The 22116-nt window shown below is 40.2% G+C and overlaps 2 protein-coding genes across 6 annotated transcripts in view; both read right to left on the reverse strand.

Moving 5' to 3' along the window:
* Positions 1-1240, reverse strand: part of CDKAL1 (CDK5 regulatory subunit associated protein 1 like 1) — a 393288-nt gene extending 392048 nt beyond the window's left edge. Inside the window, exon 1 of one of the 3 annotated variants that reach the window (XM_033061554.2) lies at positions 1189-1240. The gene's annotated coding sequence lies outside the window, so the exon portion shown is untranslated. Of the gene's footprint in view, positions 1-928; positions 1123-1188 lie in introns of those variants that run through there. The other 2 variants (XM_033061574.2, XM_033061564.2) reach the window with 2 other exon arrangements.
* A 5156-nt stretch (positions 1241-6396) lies between these two features.
* E2F3 (E2F transcription factor 3) overlaps positions 6397-22116 on the reverse strand; it is a 41491-nt gene continuing 25771 nt past the window's right edge. For 2 of the 3 annotated variants that reach the window (XM_033081260.1, XM_033081276.1), the window contains exons 2-7: positions 17634-17745; positions 15005-15224; positions 14258-14416; positions 11743-11857; positions 9391-9529; positions 6397-8697 (exon numbers count right to left, since the gene is read on the reverse strand). In XM_033081260.1, coding sequence (XP_032937151.1) covers positions 8432-8697; positions 9391-9529; positions 11743-11857; positions 14258-14416; positions 15005-15224; positions 17634-17745 — 1011 coding nt within the window. In that variant the 3' untranslated portion in view covers positions 6397-8431. The remainder of the gene's footprint in view (positions 8698-9390; positions 9530-11742; positions 11858-14257; positions 14417-15004; positions 15225-17633; positions 17746-22116) is intronic. The other variant, XM_033081268.1, reaches the window with a different exon arrangement.

Raw genomic sequence — 22116 nt, forward strand, 5'->3', positions numbered from 1 at the left:
TGCCTCACAAGGAAAAAAAAATAAAGACAGATTCCTGCAGCTATTCTGGTAGATTGACTGAAATAAGAAGCAATAACAAAATTAGAAGTTAATGTATTCTTCTCATACACCCAAGCTGCACCTACAGAACTCTGAATTTTTCTTTTAAAAAATGTTATTAAGCAAATAAAAAACTAGAGTTATTTCAACATCTTGTCACAAACAAAACTTCCCTTGTGCCAGTCTGGTCTGGTCACCCCTCCTCAATCTCCTCACACATACCAGTGGAGGACTTCCATCCAGGTGGAAGAGGACCGCTCTTTTCACCTATTTACCAACAGGTGTCTCCGCTACAGCCCCGGCATTTTATCCCCGGCCGCACACAGAGCAGAAGAAAACTGCAGCGTTAATAGACACTGAGACCGAGTTTGAAATATGCGTATATGTGTGTGTGTCTATGTAAATATCACAGAACGATGAAATTGGTGGCGTTGGGGAGGGACTTCCAGAGATCATCCAGCCCTGCCAAGCTGGAGCAGGTTCCAAGGGAATGTGTCCACGTGTGTTTGGAATGTCTCCAGAGAGGGAGACGCCAAACTCCCTGGGCAGCCTGTTCCAGTGCTCTGCCACTCTCAGTGTGAAGTTCTTCTTCCTCTTAAAGTGAAACCTCCTGCGTTTTAATTTATGGCCACTGCCCCTCGTCCTGTCTTTGGGCACCCGAAGAGTCTGGCACCCGCCTCTACGGTATTTACACGCATTAATAAGACCCCCTCTCAGTATTGCGTTCTCCAGCCCAAACAGACCTAGCTCCCGCCGTCTCTCCTCATATACATCAACGTGTAAACAATACATATATACATAAGCACAAGCACAAGTACGGCCCACGGGCAGCCGGGCCGCCGCCCGGACCACGCACATCCCGGAGCCAGGCTGGGCTCGGCCCCCCTACCCGGCTTCCAGCCCGCTGCGGGTGCCCCATCCCCGAGCTGCAGCCCGGCCGCGACCCCTCCGGAGATTCCCGCCAGGACGTTCGTCTCCTCCTCCCGACGTTAGTCCTGGCAAGGCCCCACGGCGGACGGGAACATCGCGCGGGCAGGAGAAGGGGAACTCGGCCAGACCGCCCCAGCCAGGCAGGGGAGGGAAGGACGGGACGGGAAAGGAGGCGAGAGGAGGGAAGGGAAGGGGAGCGAGGCCCATCCCGACACTCACCCGCGCCTCACCCGGGCTCCGCCATCGCGCCCCGCCCCGAGCCCCGCGCGCGCAGCGGCGCCAGGACGGCGGCCGGCAGAGGCCACAACAGCGCGGAGGGAGCGGCGCCGGCGCTTCGCCTCTGAGAGCGCGGTCTCACGGAGCCTGGGACACTGCCTTCGTTTAATTGGAAAATGCAATCCCAGCAATACCTACCCCGTTAAAGCGCTTGCGGTGCTGATGTATCTGATCCGAATGGGTGATGAGCTACTCAATCCTCTTCTGGCCACAACGCGCTTTCTTTATTGTTATTTTTCATCGTTAATTTCCTCAAAATACGATGCTAGTAGCAACTTCGCTGAATAGTGTAAACGATACTGGTCAAAATATTTAGTATCAGGTGACTGAAGTTCCTGGCACTGTTTTCCCCCAAACTTTCCTGATTGATATCCAGTAAAATACCAGTGTGGTTACTGGATGGCTGAAGCTAAAGCTCTGAGCAGATTAAGTGTGCAGTGTCCTTGGTGATCAAAGCGTTGTAGAGAGTGAGCATATGATTATTGCTTTGGGTTTAATATACACAGTTAACCTAAAATGATTAATTATACTGTATCTTTAATATATTTCTATTTTGAGGTAGTCAGCTTTGGAATGTAAAAGTCACCATTTCCTGTAGTTGCATTTCAGACATTAGGTTTCCCGCTTGGGAAGAAGCCTTTGGGATCAGTTTATTCTTTAAAAACCAGATTATAGTCTCCCTGGAACCGGAGGGAAAGTGAATGAAAACCCTGGGTGTATTCCATAATAGGTCTGTTGGTCCACTCACAGATGAAACGTGGCAACTTCTAATTCTGAATATCATCTCCCTCTCCTTTTTTTTTTACAAACTCGTGCTTATTTTATATAATGCTTATCGGACAATGAAGGAAAAATAATGTGAAAAAAAAAAAGGAAACGTGAACAAAGGAACAGGAGAGATTTAAAGAAGAGAACTGGGACAGAAAGAAATAAGCACTTCAGTTAAATCAGTCTTTAAGAACAAATCATTCTGAGCAGGACTGAGCACTATTAATATCACCCTGGTCTCATGATGAAGTCATTGTTACAGTTGGATATATATTCGCCTTCCTGTTTGGTCTTTGTTTAAGCAGACAAGTACTTTCCAGAGATGCTCCCAGTGAGACACCGTGTGATGTGTAATCTGTTACCTTTGTGGCATTTTTAGCCTAGGAGAGAATGGAGGAAAATATTTCAAAATGGGTGATCACACACATCTATTTCAGATCTTCTCCTATGGAGTAAGAAGTCCTTACTAGGTCAGTAGTAATGGTATCCATATCCCCAATCAGCATTTTAACTGATGCCTGATAAGGTTAGCAATTCTTTTCCTCTTTTCTTTTCGGTTTCCAGTGTTCAAAGTATTTCACATGCAGTCCTTGAATCCATCCTCTCTGTTCTGGGAGCACTGCACTGCACTCACCCACAGTGGTCCCCACCAGCCAAGTGTTTTGCTTTGGTTAAACCCAACTGGGCACACACCAGTGCTGGCTTACAGCTGACTAAAACAGCAAAACACAGCCTGCAAAACACAACCACAAATCTCCAAACGGCCAATGCTGACAAGCACTACTCATGAAGGGGAGGCAGCGATCTCCAAGACCAGCTCCCAGGCAGGAATAACCCACGAGTCCCATACCTAGTGACATAAATAGGCCAGGCTGATCGGTTCCAGCATGATCCGGCAGAGCCTTTACTTTGTCCCACTGCCAAGAATTCATAGTATCGAGCAGCCCTTGTGCCAGCACAGCCCTGCTGTAGCTAGGATGTAGCCACAAGTTGGAAAGCACTCTCCCAGTGCTTTGGAAGCTGACAAACCTAAATTGCTTTGTAGCACGTTCGTAGTAACAAATGAAGCAGACAGCAGGTAGCACAGCAGGGAGAGAAGGGAGCAGACAATTCCCTTCCAGCTCCTGATTGTGGGAAGAAAGTTTATCCATATCTGCCTGGGAAAAGTGCTTTATGTGACAGTGGCTGGGGGTACACCTTCCAGTGCTGCCCTTCTCTGGGCTGGCAGCATGCATGCTCCATGTTCCTTGAGTGTCCAAAGAAGAGCTTTAGATTACATCCTTTCCAAGGTGCCTGCAGACCTTACTTCCTACTCCTCAGGGCTGGTAGACTCAAAGACACCAGCCTTGAGCTGGGTTACCAGCTGAAGCCATGGGTTTTGTAGGAGTAGGCTGTTGGAAAAATATAAAAACTACTGGGAAATTAAAATCCAAATCTCAGTTTCAGGTCCTGCTTAGTAGACGATACATTCTTAGTGGGTTAAGAGAATCTCAATGAACATCCTTAGGGAAGGAAAACAGCGAGGGAGGTGAGGGCTCAATTTTTATATAGCAACCTTATTCTCTGAAAACTAACATCAGTTCTGGGTGGAAATGGGCAGGAAGGTATTAAGAAAAAAATGAGGACCCCTAAAACAGATACAAGAAATTAGATCTTTTTTCCCTCTATTCTCGAAATTTAGGATAATCTGGCTGGTCATTTATCAGCACCACTCAGAACTGGTAACAACCCATTTTTTCCTGTTATAGATGACACTTTCTTCCTGTCAAGTTTTAGAAAGAAAATAGTGGGTAAAGAAACTCCCAGACTTAATAAAGGCCAAATCTTCTGATCATTGCTTAGCTGTAGAGTACAGTAATTTCACGATTATAAGCCGCACTTCTGGGTGCCAGCAACTTTTCGTTCTTTGTCCATACATAAGCCGCACCTGATTATAAGCCGCACGTTACAATACAGAGCGTGATAAAAGGTATCTATCACCATCTGTTGAGGGTGGGGGCAGTGATCCTTATCTCAACAGCAGATATTCTGCTAATGAGCCGTCCATTAAAACCAGGCAGGGCATTGTTCTTTATCTTTTCACAACCCATCCTTCCTCCAGCGAGTCATTTTCTGCTAATGGCCCATTGAGTCCCACTGTGGGACTGATAAAATTACTGCATCCCATTGAAAGTTGCTCCAGCCAGGGACAAGAGCCCAACATTTCTTACCAAGATAAAAACAGGGGTTTTGGGATACTAAGGTAGCCCCTTTCTCCACTGGACTCTAGAGGAAAACCGGATTTCTCCACATCACCACTGGACCTCCGGAGGGAAACTGCACCTTCTGCAGGAGCACTACTTCAACTGAATCACATCTGTCACTGCAGGAGGATGCAGCCACCATTTAATGGGGCTGCTACCAACACCCTGCCTGATGGGGTGTCAGGTTGTACTCTGACTTTGTCAGGGTTTCGAGTTTGTTCCTTTGTAGTACTGTATTTCTATTTTAATTTCCCTAGAAAAGAACTGTCATTCCTAATTCCCACATCTTTGCCTGAGAGCCCCTTGATTTCAAAATTATAATAATTTGGAGGGAGGGGATTTACATTTCCCATTTCAAAGAGAAGCTCCTGCCTTTCTCAGCAGACACCTGTCCTCCAAACTAAAACAGCAACTTTTTGTTCTTTGTCCATATATAAGCCACACTTCGGTTTTGGAACAAAATTTTAGTCAAAATGGTGCGGCTTATAATCGTGAAATTACTCCAGGCAGATCTTACTTCAGCAAGAAAAGCAGAATGGGGCGATGAATTCTACTTGTTTATGCCTTGGTTAATATCACTCCACTGACTTTGCTATACAGGCTCATGGTTCACTTAGTGTTGGGAATTGTTGGCTGCAGGAACACTAAGGGCATTGTTCATTAACTGTGTTTAAAACTGGGCAAAAAAAAGACACATACTAAATTTGGTGCTTTGAAACATATAGGTGTTTCATGCTACAGAAAGTACCTCACATATCTTTCATTCTTTCTACAGCAAAAATGTTCGTGTCTGCATCAAGAGCAAGGTGCAATTTATTCTTTCAGGTATAAGTCAAAAGGAATATAGTGACTGTTTCTTGTCATTTGTAGGTGAATGAGTTCTTACTGTAGGTTCAAGAGCATGAACCTCCACTTTTTTTTTTTTTTTCGAACTCCTTTCCTGTGTGTAAAGGAATAAATAGTTGCCTATCATCCAGGCCGTGTTGACAGATTTTTCCAAAACCATTTCCATCTGCTGGCAGCCAAGGAATGCAGCGTGTACAGGCCCCAATAAAACCTCCCTGGAACTAATACTTGTACACTGAATAATTTTGAGGTATACCATGCTAGCCCAGAAGAGCAGAAGTATTTTAACAGACTGATTTTTTTATCCTGCACCTCAGCACATCCCAAGTTTGTAAAGCAGATAAAGAAAGCAGAAGGAAGGAAAGGGGGGGAATGACATGAAAACTAGTGATCAGTACTGCTACTGATTCTAGGGGAAAATAAAAAAGTGCTTATGGCAACTGGAGAATAGAAGAACTGCGAACAGGCCAGGGAGGTATAACAGATATTTACTGCCACCTCTGCTTCGAAGGGAGACCAGAGAATGCAGCTGTCTAGCCCTCCTTTATTATTTATTAAGAATATGGAGAGGACCTTTGTAACCTTCCTTCCAGTACTGCTGTGTGCAAATGTTTGAACATGTACAGGTGCACAGAGAAATAACAGCCTTCTCTTAGCGTGCAGGAAGCTGACAAGACACAAATTACTTGCTCACAGGTACAACATTTAAGCAATCAACCAGATTACTGTGATTTTATTATCTTGATTTTTTTTTGCAGTTGATGGACAGCCATGGATCTAAAAAGGTGCAGTGCCAATACCACAAAAGAAGTACAATTTCATAAATAAATGTCCGGCACAAGGGACTGTTGGAAGTGACTCAAGAAAACACAAACTTCTTTTCAAAGCTACTATTAGGAAACGTCTGGAGAATTGTCAGTAGGCAGGTTAAGCAGATCCTCAACAACTGCCTTCATGTGATTTAATCCGGCAATAACATAATTTCTATGAAGTTTGCAAGGAGTCTGTTCCTAATTCGTGAGAGGAGAGGGAATAAATAAAAATAAACTTTTATCTCAACTTGTAGTATCTGGATCACCTGCTGTGTTCCTTAACATGTGTCTTTTATTCTTGTTTCACTCTTGCTTAAAAAAACCCACTGAACTCATTGTTGGCATTATAAAAAAATGGGATTGAAACTATCTGGTGTCAAGCGAGTGTTTGCACTAATAACAAAAACAGTAACAGGTTTTAAGAAACAGTATGACAGGCACCAAGAGTAAGAAAAATTTAAATAGCTGTATACAAATCTAAAGTCTTTAAAAAATTGTTTTTTATTGATTCATTACCATACAAAATTTATTCAAATTACATCCATTTGAAGTGGTAAGATCACAGCTAGAGAACATGTCACCCTTTAATAAATCTATTTACAAAACTCACCATAAAAGCTTTTTTGCTGTTTTTTTCCTTTTTTTTTTACAGTATTTTACAGAGGTTTGTTTTGTTTTTGTTTTTTTAAACTAGCATACAATGCAAAGCTAAATTAGATTACTATTTTGCCCACACACATTGGGACAAGTGTTTAATTTGTACAAAAAAAGATGGTCTGCGTTAGTCTTCATTTTCTCTTCCCTCGCAAAAGTGCCCCTTTGTTGTACAAATCTTCATGCTCACACAACTTTTACTTTCCTCTTCCACAAGACAAAAACTTTAAATACTACAATTTTATTTACAGATCCACATCTAAAAAAAACTCTTAAAAAATTACAAACCAGCTAGAAAATATTCTGGCAGTGTTTACAAATTAATTCTATTGTACAAAACTGCTAGATAACTAAAGTGTGAGTTGAGAACATATATCAAATTAAATACAACTGCTGAATGATCTATGCAAACATTTGTACATATAAACACACATTTAACACTGTTTAACAGTTCTTTATGTGTTGCCCTTTATACATTTGTTATATTCCAAAACCCACACAGTCATACAGTTTCCTTATTAGTGCTGTGACTTCTTGCCTTTTCGTGTGTGAGCTTTCATAGCAGCAACTCAATGGTACCAGAAAACCTGCATACATAATATTCTACTACAGTACAAATAGTACTAATTTTCTGAGTTATGTCAGGAAAGCACAACAGTAATGCAAACAAAAAGATTATATGGGCATAATCTAATCAACATTACATTAATTTAGCCCAGAACATGGCAAAGTATTTTACACTCAAGAAAAAAAATTATTTAAGACTTCTTAGAATTCCTCTGACGTTCAAAAAATAAATATTGGTACTATACTATACTAGCAAAGATCTTCAAAAAATAAATGCAATTCAGTTGATGTGGTACTTACAGTTATGTACTTTGGAAAAAAATTAGTTCCATTTTGCTGGCGAAGAGAATTATAAAAAGCTGTAAGCAGAGGAAGCTAACCCACTGAGATAAATATGATATATTGAACAAACAAAGCTTGGCATAAGTGTTTTCCATAGAGGGAAAAACCCACAGTGCATCTCTAGTAGGCACTTAACATGAAGCCCCACTTAGTACCACAAAAATTCCTGTACCAGTTCTAATGCACACTGGGGGCAGTAAAATTGAACTGTGCATCTTCGTTCTAGTTTAAAAAAAAACAACCAACAAAAACTACTTTCACACACACACGCACACACACAAGCATTTTTAAAAATCTGCAATTACTACGAGAAGTGGCAGAACTTTATACTTTTCAATATCTGCAATATACACTACATTTACAGTGTATTTTCTTTTCATTAAAAGCTTTTAAGGACATAAGTATTTGACCTCATAATGAGACATATACACAGCTCAAATTGAGCCTTATGACAGCATATTAAACATTCCCACAAGTAGCTGAAGAATCCCATTCCACTCTTTTGCATTACTTCATATTTACGTTCACTGCATGTACAATCCATGTTGTGACACTCAAAAGACATGCATTCTCTGCAGAAGGCACGACCTGAAATACTATTACAAAATTGTTATTTAGGACTAAACCAGTTCATGAAGCCCTTCTCCGTAAGCCCACTTGTCACGGTAAGCAGAGACTGGGGAGTGTGGAGACAAAACATCTACGGTCACCTGCTTGCACCTGCTGACTCGCAAGGCACTGGAGCTCGGGGTCAAGGACAAGGCTCTGCTGTAAAAGCCTTCCATTGTTTCTTAAAGTACTATAGGGAGTATTCAATTAAAATATCAGCACTGTTCAGGAGCCTAGTTTATTTAATAATGCTATTTTATGGTAAGTAGAGGACAACTCTGAATGACGGCAGGTTTTTTGATTCCATTAAAAACACAGTTTAGATATGGACAGCACTTAAGACAATCAGCTGTATATAAATTCATCCATCAGTGAAGGAAGTTTCTCTAAATCATAAGCATCAAAGAGGTCACTGATGCCTTCTTCATCCCCAAGGCTCAGCAAATAATCTTCCTGAAGCAGAGGAGGCAGCAAATTCACAAATGGTCCTTCAAAGTTTGAGGGAATTTGGTCCTCAGTCTGCTGTAGAAGGTTGGCTGGAGAAGCCAATGGAGAGATTGTTGCCATATTTACTGAGCAGTCACCTTGTCCTGAGTTAGCAGAAGCCACTTCTGTGACAGGAGGGAGAGAAAAAAATAGAAGATGCCACATTTAATCTCAGTAGAAATATCAGACACAGATCAAACAAAGTAACCACTGCGTAAAGGTCCTTTCATAAGGCATAATTTCAACCATTATAAACTTGCCTCCATATAATTTCTAGCTTGTTTTTACTATGTTACAAAAATGATCATGTTGCTACCATCTCTGACTTTTTAATAGAAAAGTTATCTTACAGGATTTAAACAACTGCACGGGCAAATAAACATAGTGAGATGCCCATTTTTCAATGGAGCTCACAGTCAAAACAGAGAATTTTCTAGGTACCAGTCGTCATCAGTAAAGCAGTGTAGCTTCACATATACCCATACACAGAGATTTCTGCCTCTTGTGTTGGGATGGATCTTTACTGCTACTGTCTTATTTGAAAACTTAAAAGGAAAAAAAGTTTCTTTCATCATAACTTTCTTCTAACTTTGGTTACATATACATATACATGCAAATAGGAAACTTACTTTTAACAAATGATGCAAAGGAAAACTTATTTCCAACTATATAAACCAGAAATACATAGTGAAAAATTAGCTTTTCATTTCTTTGAAAAATAAAGCCAAAGAAAAAGAGCTAGAAATCCAAAGTCCAAAGTGAAACCTTGAATGTGAGCTTGAAGAAAGGCCATTAGTATGGCAAAGAAATAATTTTACCTTTGGAAATGGTTTTGGAAATATTCCCATTGTGGTCCTGACTGTAAGTTTTCATTGGACTGAGGGCATCGTTTTCTTCTGGGCACAGATAAACTTCAATAGGTCCTTGAGTACTAGATAAATGTATCAATGCACTCTGCTAACAAAACAAACATCAGAATGGCATTACACCAATGAACACAACAGAATACTGATGATACTGAGTAAATTCTTATTATGTTGTGGGTGTTTGAGTACAGTTTTACCAATCAAAAGAACCCGAAAAGAACACCAAGCCCTTTATTTTTCAAGATGTGAAAGGCTGGCTGATGTATCTTGCAGACCAGAACCACTGTAGTGCACAACTGTCAAAAATCCCACCATTTTGCATGTCGTGTCATAAAGGAGGGAGGTATGAAGGGCTAAACTCCAAACAATTTCTTATAACCACAATAGCCTGGAGCATTCTGATGGAATGGAACTGTGGGATGAAAGTCACAGGTTTTATTATCATTCATAACAATAATATTGGATGCATTTCTGTGAATGTTTCTGCTTTAAAAAAATGCCAAAACATCTTTCCCACTCACCCAAAAGCCTTCAGCACTTATCAACTGAACTTACGTATCTAAGTTCTATTTATCAGGCAACATTTCCAAATAACAAAAGACCCCAAACCAGATGGCATTTTCTTCACCCAAACTACTTATGTAAGTCCTTCTGCCCCCTCAAGGCAGTGATTTTGATGGTGGTTCTGAATAGGAAGTGCTAATTTTTTGCAAGAAGTTACCTTTTCCTTAGCTGTCACACACTGGTGCAATACACCAACATGACCCAGACACAGAAAACCTGCAAAGTTGCTCTTTGCATTATGATGGAAAATTATAAATTACTCTGGTTATAAATAAACCTGCTGCTGCTGTATTGCATCAATAGTTTTCTAAAAAGCATGAATATAGGCATTAGGTAACTCTTTGCAGACTTGTTTAAAATACATCCTTTTGTGCCCTTTGACAAAATGTTCCTCTTATTATTTGGGTTCTGACAGTTATGTAACATAATAGACAGCATTTACAAATACAGAGAACAGCAACTGAATGGGGATTTGCCAGGGAAGAGAAAACAGTTAAGAGTACTTAGGGCAATGCTACAGATAATTAGAAGAAAAGATGGAAGAGCAGGAGTTGAAGAAGGAAGGTACTATTGAGTGACTGAGGTATGCAAAAAAACCCACTGAAATGTAATTGCATGTGACAGAAAGAAATAGGACCTTACTGCCTGAAGCTGAAAATTAAATAAGGTGGGTATAGAGGATAAGGGAGGGCTGAGCACTAATTTTAATGATTGTGTGCATCTCTCTCTGTCTGCCTGATTTCACTGAATTAAAAATCAAAGCATAATGCCCAGGGGAAAGAAACAGGAAAGCAAACAACAATAACAGTATATATTTATAAATACTGATAAAAGATACCCTTTTCTCATTGCAGCAAAATGATTTATTCTTCCTGCCAAAACCTGCAACAAGGTTCAAAGTGGAAAGTAAGGACAAAGGCAAAGAAAAGAAAAAAAGAAGGATGGAAATCATAACGAGTATAAGCAAATGAAGAATAATCTTAGAGAGAAAAAAGTGACAAGGAATCCAGAGCCTGTTCCTGCCCACAGGGCAGCAGGTATGGCTGAGCTCACTGGCCCATTGTAGGGATGAAGGGTTAATGCACAGGTATGAACAAAACATTAGCAGTGTTTGTGGGGTTAGCCCCATCTCCAGTTGCTCCTGGAGTGAGGGAATTGGGTACATTTTTTGAATCTTTAAATCAGAGGCTCCTGTCAATTATTCCCACTTGCCCAACATACTTGGGTCTCTCTTCAACAAGTGAGAATTAAAGTAAGTGCCAATGAAGCAAAGATGATGATGAAAGACAGAAGGGCAAGAATGTGCTCTAGGAGTACTAGGAGTAAAACACAAATTTCTACAATAACTGTACTACTTCAGAAAAGAAATTCCTACATGAAGAAATATTTCCATAAATTAGGATAACAGTTACATGAGTCGTCAAGATGCTTAAGGTGTTGAATTATCCATTAACTTTTTAACTAAAATAACAAAGCTGAATTTCTTGTGAAAGATTCTACATTGTTACAAACCAAAGAAATTTCAATTTTCAAGAAAGATTTTTTTCTATGCATAAAGCATGGCAAAATAAAGTGTCTGTAAATAGCATGGATTACTCTGAAGAAATTTGAAAGTGAGTGAAAAGGAACAAAAAATGATTGTTCTGTGTAAATTGATTTTTAAAGCTTCCCCTTCCTTGAGATGCTGCTTCTGTACAAAAATCATCTATAACTTGGCAGAAAATGCCAGGTTCTCCTTACCTCCACTGGGTCAGGCACTTCAAGTCTTGTTTCTGGAGGAGCTTTCACAACTATAACAGTTTGGTCTTTAAGGCCACTAATTTTTCGAATATCTTGATACGTCACATAAGCTAATGTAATAACTGTTAAGGAATTTTCCATTCCAGGTTACAATATACTCAGACTGTTAGAAGAGGCAGAAGTCTGAATTATTTTTCCATTTTCTCATGCAACATAGCTCTTAGCCCAAGGTTTTCTGTTCTCTACACTGTAATTGCCACAGAGCCCTGTGAGAACTTTCCTTTGATGTAACAGCTGGGGCCACTACTCAGTGAACAAAAGGGATTCTCTGTGCTGAGTGCTTCTCTCCTCCTCTTTATGTGGGAAACTACATAAGCTAAGGTTCAACAACCTGAAATTACTCACAGACTCCATGAAGCAAAAATTTTTATGCACTTGCTATCAAAATGCAGAGAGCTGAAAATCACTGAAAAAGTGTAAAGGAATTTACAGATGCATGCTATAGAAATGCATACAAAGCATCATGGAATCGTAAAATAGTTTGGAAAGGACCTTAAAATATCATTTAGTTCCAGCCCCTCTCCGTGGGTAGGGACAGCTTTCACTGCTGCCCAGACCCCTATTCAACCTGACCTGGAGCAATTCCAGGGATGGGGCATCCACAGCTTCTCTGAGCAACTTGTCCCCATGCCCCACTGCCCTTATCATAAAGAATTTCTGTCCAGTATTTCATATAAATCCACTTTCTTTCAGTTTAAAGCCATTCCCCCTTGTTCTGTCACTACATGTCCTTAAAAAAACTCCATCTCTAGCTCTCCCACAGGCACCCTTTAGGTACTGGAAAGTGCTATAGGGTCTCTCTGGAGTCTTCTTCTGGATGACAAAAATCCTAATTACACTTTAAATTTGAGGGTCTTTGCAAACATAAATATATAATACATAGAACACATATAAAATATATATATAAACATTTATGCAACATTCATATATTTATATATTAATTTATATTATATAAAATTATTTTTAAAGCCTGTCTAAACAGCTACTTTAAACCTCTAGAGCACAGAATAAAAATTTCTGCATAAGCACAGGAGAAATACAGATATTCTGCTGTTCATCATGTCAAAATGACAGTGTTTGGACGTTACTACATGGTGAAGCCTCATGTACTGATTCATGTAACTGAGGTGTCAAAGTGCTTTTGGCTTTGAAAAGAACTGTGAAATGGCCATGATCACATGCAAACAGTTCCACCTCTTTAGTTTCATCATCTGTGAGGTATCTGGCATAATGTTTACGCCAGAAAAATAAAAAGCTTTACTTATACTTTTTGGTGGTGTGAATGTGTGCTGTTACTGAGCAGTACTGCAAGACAGACTGCCCAAGCTCCACTACATCTTGCATTTATTTTGGATCGAATGGGTCAAGAGGCAATGTGAGAGGTCTTTCACCCAAATGGCTTTTATCAAGGCTTTTATCACTCGCTAAGTAAGGTTTGCAAAGGCAGAGTTCATCCCCACAGGACTCAGTGCTACAAAAATCATGAATTGTCACGTTCATTTTGTATTGTGCCTCTTCAAAGATTATGCTCTTAGTTGAAGGCAGTGCTGATCCTACCCCCCATGCCACTTGGTGATCTTTGGTAACATCAAAATGTCTATGAAATCCAATCAAGAGACAACGTTCACATAGTCCAAGTACTTTTGCTGGTATCCCATAGTTATTTCCTGTCCTTCAGAACAGAGAATAAATCCCCTTTATTAGATGCTATTTATACACTACTTACTATATATAGTAATAAGTTTTCACATCAGCATTTAATAAAATGCTTTCTTGTGTTGCTAATAGGTGGGAAATCTAAGGAAAATGACTACTGGTTAATTACAAAGGGCATTAACAGCCAAAATAAGTCATATGAACCTTATGCAATTTAGTATTGCTATTACATTAAATAATTCAGCCTAAGGTATTTTGAGAGCTCATGAAAGTTTTATCTGTATTTTATTATAGATTGTCTAACCAGAGGAATCTGCAATTTTGTTGCAAGTTTCAACCAAATCTCAACTTTATTTTCCTCTCTAATTTATATATACATATATATATATATGAGTTTAAAGTGAAATAAATAAATAAAAAATAATGACTAAATAAGTCTGTTACCTTATCTCTTCATGCCCTTATAATTTCTGAACGCATAAAACTGTACTTTTTCTCTAGGTTTGGAAAAAAAGCAGGGCTATTGGATATTGTCAGTCATTAATCAGTAAAGGTTCTTGGTTCTACTCTATGTCAACTCAAATGTTAACAGTCTCCTTCATGTATCACCTCTTCTGTTTTTCCACATTCCAGATTCAAGCTACTTAAAGCAGCTTTTATACCAAACTACATTAAAACCTTTCCAACTTCTTGAAGTTTCTGTGCTTTCTTCCTATAACATCACACAGGGGAAGTCTCCTAGTATTACAGGGCACAGCAAGGAGGCTGAGCACCTCTCAGGTTTTGGGAAAAAGGATATCTCTGATTCTCTGAGTCCTCCGTTAGCAGCTTGAGGTCCAGGGTGCAGCTTTGGATTAGCTCATCCAGTTTCTTCTCTTCCTGAGTCAGTTCCGTCACCTCCTTTGTGAGGCCCTGGCGCTGTGCGAGCATCCCGCCGTCCTCTGACAGACTGCAGCCCCTGCAGACACAGAGAAGGAAGACACCGTCAGCTTCTGCAACAATTGACCCTACACCATGGTAAAGGGGAGAGAGAGACAGGATTTTACACTGCAGATCAGGTTCTTAGTGCTTTTACTCTAAACCCACCCCTAGCGAGTCAACACAAACTACACTTTCCAGAAAAAGCATCTCCTTATCACAACAACCCATTTTGGAACTGCCACCAAGATGTAAGAGTTGAATATTTCTAACCACTTCCAAAATCTTGTTTCTAACCACAGCTCAAAAAAAAACCCCAACAAAAAAACAAAACAAAAAAAAACCAACAAGGAAAGCAGTAGGTAGAGACACATGCCTAAAACTTACTCCACATGCAGAAGTAAATAAATTAATCCAGTTTTCAAAACAATGCTGGTTTCTAATTTCCCCGACAAATGCTTTTTATAAACTTTTCTTAACAGAAAAATAGGACTTTATCCTGTTGGAAGGCATTTTGGATGATTGCTTGGAGCAAAGTGTTAGAATGAAAGGTGGGAGAAGAAAACCACTGCTGCTCTATGATAGTGAAATCAGCCAGCAGGGATGGAAAAGGATAATGAACACTTACATCCACTGAATGTTGTTTTTGGATTTTTTCTTAATGAGATGGATGCCTTCCAGTACATTGGTGATATCGTAAATCCTCCTTTTTTGCACCTTGAGGACCTCTGCTGCTCTGTTCAAATCTAGGACCCCATCAGGAGATTGGCTCAGCAACTGAATGAACTTCTTTGTAAGAAGGCCAAGGGACGTATCATACCGAGTCTTTTCTGAAGGAGATTTTGGAGCTTGGAAGGAAAAGGAAAAAGAAAGGTAAATCAGATTTTTCTCATTTTGGTTCCGAAAGCAGTAACCAAAAATGAAATTATATATATTACAGTTACTTCTTTCATTTTTACTCAAAAAAATCTCTCCTACCTCTGCATTAAGGCACAACTTACCACTACTTGTATTTGTATTTCAAGATGTACTTTTCCAAAAGTCACAGGTACATGAGCAAATATATAAGTTTTTTAAAATGCAAATATTTCCAGCAGTCTGACAGATACATATAGCAATATTCTGCTTAGGCTTTTACTATGTGAATTCATAATAGCATTTTTAGTATCTATTTATCCTGGCAGCAAACCCAAAAAATCCCCTGTGACTCTCCTTCATCAGGCTGATAGCCAGCTTTCATCAGGGTTTGATTTTCCCCTCATGTGAGATAAGTGTTTCATATGCAATTAGCAGGACTTAGGTGTACTTCAGTGGGTGTACACAATGACAGATTCCATCAGAGTCAGACTCCACAGCTTGAGAAAACTCAAGTGAATTAGAGGAGACTGATGTAAAATACAATTTATAATCATCATTGCTCCATAACCAAGCAATTCTGGTTATGACTGGGAGAGAGTATCTATATCTTCTCAATTAGAAGTCAGTAAATGGCTTGGACCAGTTAATGGTTTCCATGCACAAATACAACATCTATATACTGAACAGATGGGCTTTTAAAAGTTTAAATACTTCGATCAGAATGATTTCTAATTCTAAATGTTCGAGGCCTTTCTGTCAAGGGCAATGAGACAGCCATTATAACAACTCTGCTGGGCTGGTACAACTCAAACCCTTCATTTGCTTCCAGTACTATGCAGGATGGAACTCGGGCTGATTTGGTGGCCTTTCCCAGATTTTCAAGGGTCAGGTCATACATTAAACTGCAGAAGTCAGTCAAAATTGAAAATCCACCTAACACTGAACCTTTAGAGTACCCTGAAATATTCTGAAGAATACAATGGCTTTTCAATGAAAACCAAGACATCGCATCTTTGCAAAGAGAACCAGTTAGCTGCATTTCTTTGGGTAGATTCAGGGCTTGTCTGGAAATGGAAGAATATTCATAGAAAGGCTTGGGATGGAAGTAGAACTTCGAGATCATCTAGTTCCACGCTCCTTGCCATGGGTAGGGACACCTCCCACTAGACCAGATTGCTCAGAGCCCCATCCAACCTGGCCTTGAAACACTTCCAGGGATGAGGCATCCACAGCTTCTCTGGGCAACCTGTTCCAGTGTCTCACCACCCTGTGAGGAAAGAATTTCTTCCCAACATCTCATCTAAATCTTGTTCACATCACTTAAATGACCTTGTGGATTTAGAGCAAGGGTGGCTGGTTTGTCTGGGTTCTGTTTGGGGTTTAGAAAAGAGTAAGAGGATCAGAGCGATAATAGCAAGAAATGACTGGACTTCCATCTAAAATGGTTTGTGCTCCTCATTACGTACCAAATTCTTTGTGCAGCCTTATTAATGCTGCAGCAGTATTCTATGCACCAAACATTACTGAATTTCTATGAAAACCCACTTCAATTTAAAATAGGCTTCATTCAGTTTAATGAAATTTAGTTTAATTAAATCTACTGTGGTTGTTTAACTCCTATGCTTTAAGTTTGTATGTTCAACTAATTTCACCTTTCCTATCTGCCTCAATAGAAACCAGCATTCTGGTGAGGAAGGACCCCTTGGCATGTCTTGCTCTGACATCATCACCAGTCCTCTCCTTGCCCCATCTGGCTCCCTCTGCCAGCCTAACTCGCCTGCTGAAACCCTCCAAACAAGACAGCAAGGCTATAGCCACCAGCTTCTGTTGCAAGAAGCCCACTGCCCAAGGCTATGCAGATGTGCAAAAATTAGAGCAGCTCGGCAGTGGCAATATCCAGAGTCACACTGCAGGGACAGAAGGCAGCTCGGATGCCACAAAGAGGATTTATCTGCAGCACTGTTGAGGCACAGCTAGCACTCTTTGCAAATCCCTGCCCAGGGAAAGAAGCCCTGGCAGCCAGCTGCTCTAACTGCAGCAGCAAAGGAGGAGGCTGCCCTGATGAGCCTTGCCTAATAACTGTGCATTCGATCCCATCAAGCCACCTTCATTCCTCAGCATCCACCTCTCTAAGCATCCCAGCATCATGTCCTTGGCTGAAGGGGAGGCCCTGGGCAGAGAAAATGCAGGCTGCCCAGCAGGCAGAGAGACACACCTGGCAGCCAGGAGCCTCAGCAGCCTCTTAGCAGCTCTGCAACTACCCCAGGATGCTGCAAACCTGCTGTCCATTGCCTGGCTGGGGGGTTGAGTTTGTTCATACATATCTATGTGACGACAGCAATAAACACACTCTAAGCTAGGTAATGCAGACTGATAAAGCATGTTACAAGTTCCCTTACTTTTTGGACTATCTGGACTTCTTGTTGCAGCTCTTCCTTTCCCCTTTGGAGTCTTCAGTCCTTCTGCAAGATACTGATGGCCACTTTCTCCTAGCTCCAGCCTTCGTTTTGCCTGTTAAAAAAAAAAGATTTTTTTTTTCAATTGATGGATTGTTAAAAATATATTTCACTTTATCAAACACAGTATTGAGACTATAGGAAAGGCAGAGTGGTGACTTTTTCACAGCAAGGTATCAGTACAGGTGCATAGCCCATCTGCATCATAATGGAATCCAAATATTTGCTGGAATCCTCACATGGAGTTACAAATATGTCACTCAAAGGCTAGGCTGATGGGGTTTTATTTGAAAATTCAGCATTTTTTTAGATTTGAAAAGCTGAGTGACAATTGCATGGCATATTTCAGTCAAGTCTGGACCTTCTTGAATACGTATTAAAGATTTCAGCCCTCAATTGAGTTGAGAATATTTCATTTAAAAAAAACAAGGACAGCCTCTCAAGCACCCATATGTATGAACCCACAAAGCCACATTTCCTTTAATAAACTCCTTATATCCATCTAAGTTCATGTAAAACTAGTGCTAATGCAAGTCATATTTTTTCCTTCACTGTCTGAGAGGATGGCTTTGAGAGGACCAATAATTTCCACTACTGTGAACTTCCCATCAGTGAAATACATGACAAGAGCAGCACTGGACAAGTCTTCTCCTCTCAAAAACTTGTCCTCATTGAAAGTATGACCATCACGTACATTTCACATTAACTAGCACACGTGCTGCCTAAATAAAAGTAAGGTGGTGCAAAAGTAGTATCAGACGATGCCTGAAAGTCAGCTGAACGTTGCATTCAGCTGAAAGGAAAGCTGTGTACATCTTGAATAATGAAAAATAGTGAATGAAACTGGCAAACTTTGCAACATGTAGACAAACTGCAATGAAAACCACCACCAATATGAATTCTGTTCCTAGACAGAAACACAATATACTATCTTTGGAAACAATTCTATACCCTTCCCTGCCACTCAGGTTACTGAAATTAAATCTGGGGATACTTGTTATCCTAACAATAGAAAGCACATTACCTGGAAGACACAGGAAAAAGAAGAAGTTTTATGTCTAATCAAGTTTAGACAAATAACTGTTTCTGAAGAATGTTGTTTATTCAGTTAGGTAGAGTAATTCAGAGTACATTATTTGCTTGCTTTTTAAGATTCACCCCACAGGGCTGGATAATGTCTTGCTCCTCAGTGAACCAAGACAAAACAATACATTCTGCTGTGCAGTTGTAGACAGGTATTTCTGTATTGTGGATTTGACTTATGCACTCTACTTTGGGTCTGTGACCAACAGAAGGCTCTAAATAAATTAACTTATATACATTTATTTACAGATAGCTAAATAACATCTTTCTGTTGGACTCTGCTTGCAAACCTCAAACTTATTAAAAGGCAAGTTAAAGCACATGGAACTCATACAAGCCCATGGTGCAACAGCACATGCAGAGCACTCAAGCCACTCTTCTCCACCTTTTGTGCGAAGGGGCATAAAATTCATTGGCAACAGGGCAGAACTGTATCCTTCTAACCAACACAGGCACCACACTCCCAACAGACCACTGGTAGCAGCTTCTAATAGCATGAAACACCTCTGCTCCGTTCAGCTGTAATCCAAGGACACAGATTTCCAAAAGGTCAAGTGTTAACAAAAGCACCCAGCTAATATGTTTAGCCAACGTAATTGGATTAAATTAAGACTACAGCTATTCCACAGGGAGAAATACATTTAACACTTTTTTATGTAAGTGTTTTTCCACCCTGAGAACTGTAAGAGCAAAGGAAGGAGGGGTGAAAAGGGAACAATTCAGGGCGTGGGAAGACTAGGCCAAAGGGATACAATTAAAGATAAAAGAATCTCAAAACCAGGTGTGAGAAGGAGGGGCAATGCTTAAGACGTAAAATCCAGAGATTTGCAGCTCTCTCCATCAGAAGAGAAACTTAGGTTTGGATTATACATCCAAACTTTTTGTCTCAACTTGTTTGCAAGACACAAACAACAGTATTTTGCCTCTGCTTTTGTGGTTAAAGACTTACATAAGTTTTTCCCGTGAACTTCAAATAATCAGAGAGAACACAGACAGCATCCTTTGGCTGCACAGAGCAGCAAAAGCCTGCCTGCATGTGCTGGGGCTGCCACAAACAACATACTCTTGTCAGGCTCACCAGCATGGTGCACCTACAGACATTGCAGGGCTAGTGAAATAAATACCCCATGACAGAGAGAGCTCTACAAGATAGCTGGTTTTCAGGGTACAAAGCATGCAGGAAACCTGAGAGATATATAGAGCAAAATATTTCAGTGGAGTTTAAAAGATCCTGATTACTGACAGGCAATTTTAGGAAACCCTGAGGAATGTTTCATTTCAGGCCAGATGTTACACGTCACTCAGCAAGTGTTCGCTTCCCCTTCCTGTTTTACAAGCTTCATAACTGATAAGATGCAGGACTGAAGTGGTGTATTCTCTCTATTTCTTCTTTCATGAATTACAGACTAAAGATTTCCTAGTGCTGTTTTGTTTGCACTAGAGATCCTTGGTGACTCACAGTTTCTCTCCCATCTCCAAAATTATTCATCGTGCCTTCTGATATCTGGCTTCTCTTCAGAAATCTCAAGATCTGTGATCAGCAGAATCGGTGTGTCTTTTAAAAAAATCTTGATTTTTGTCACTTATTTTTGCTACAGCATTATATTCATTATTTTCACTATTTAAACAAATTAGTATTATTTGTCCTTACTGCACTACTTGATCAATCATAGCATGCACAACCATCTGACACAGTATGAGGGACCTGCTAAGAAGTAACAAGCCAAAGGACACCGCCACAAAGCATTCCAAATTACAGGGATGGATAGGAAGCACAGGGACAAAAAATTTCTCAGCGACCTGAAATCTGAGTGCAAGAAATGGGAAGTCAGATTCTTTAGGGAGACGGTGAAAGGAGTACAAAATACATGGAACTATGAGACAGGTAAGCCACAAACTGATACATTCCAGTAAAAGACACAAAAGTAACAGCAAAACATTCATTAAACTAAACCAGATTCCTACCAAACCTCTTGGACTAGATGCAAAAAAAAATTGTGGCATCAACTGTTTTAACTCAAGTTTCTCTTCCAATGCTATGAGCCATTCCTGATATAGATCAAACTATAAACCCATGGTTCAGTGCAGACCACTAAAAACTGGTGGCACTTTGAATCCTATGTAGGTTTGCCCTTTTAGCTTCAATCCTTTAAAAAAAAAATTGAAGAAACCCAGATAGCTACCACAATCAACATCAGAGGCAAACCTACAAGAATGTCTTTCATAAGAACACTTGTCTCTAGAAGGAAATAGTTTAAAAACTCCTAGGATAAGCTAAGCATTTTCAAGTACACAGGACTTGATGCAATTCACTTTACAATACCCAGTCTCATGGATTAACTTTCAAGAGGAGGTTGGAGGCAGGTTATGCTTACAGAAGAGAAGAAAAGGAGAAAGTACAGTATTAATTAATTGAAATAAGGGGTGGAAAAGGTGCAAATAGGAAATTTTAGCCCATTCCTTTTAATGGACTGGTTTGACTTCATGGTCTATCAGGTTGCTGTCACCACCTCTTCTGCATCCTTCCTCCATCCCTGGTGCAGGGATACCTGATTGGTATGTCCTCATCAGCCCCCAGAGAAAGCTGGTTCAAGGTCGCCACCAGCAGTAACTCAGTCCTACTCCAAAAGAGAAAAGATTTTTCTGCCGGTTTATCCCTTGTGGGTGATGAGCCTGCATTGAGAGCTGCAGAGGAAGAGCAGTGTGACACCCACTCATGTCCCTTGGGACATCAGACTGACATTTGAGCATCTCCACTATCATGTCACACAGCAATCACCTACAGTTCTTGGGGAAAGAAACTGGAAGCAATTAGAAATAAAAAAAACCAAACAAAACCAGAGTGTTACCTTGTAATAGACAAGTGCTAAGCATCAGGTAAGAGCCAGCACAGGGTTTTGTCAACATAGCAGAGCAAAGTACCCAGGTAGGGCAGACATCAGTTTTTGAGGACAGTATCACACCCCACCAAAGCCTTAGTTTCTCTGAGAATTGTATTTTTAAGTTTGAGGGAAGAAGCAGTAAAACACTCTCTAATTCTTTGTAGTACACACTAAAAATTGTCCTGCTAGATGTGTCTCTCAGCCTCATTACTGAATGCAAGTTAGTTGTGCTGTTTGCAAGAGACAGACCTAAGAAAAATTACATTACCTGTGCTACCTTCTGAAAATCTTTTGTCTGAAATATTACTGGTCCAATTAGGCTCCAGCAAGCACATAAAACTTGCCAGAAGAATGATCTGAGTTGAGCATATTCTACTACCCCAAAACCCTAAATTTAAAGTCATTTGGAAAAGTGCAGTCAGTACATTCTCATTACAAGTGTGACACACCAAATTCCACTT

This window comes from Catharus ustulatus, chromosome 1 (genome assembly GCF_009819885.2).
Source record: "Catharus ustulatus isolate bCatUst1 chromosome 1, bCatUst1.pri.v2, whole genome shotgun sequence".
NCBI lineage: Eukaryota > Metazoa > Chordata > Aves > Passeriformes > Turdidae > Catharus > Catharus ustulatus.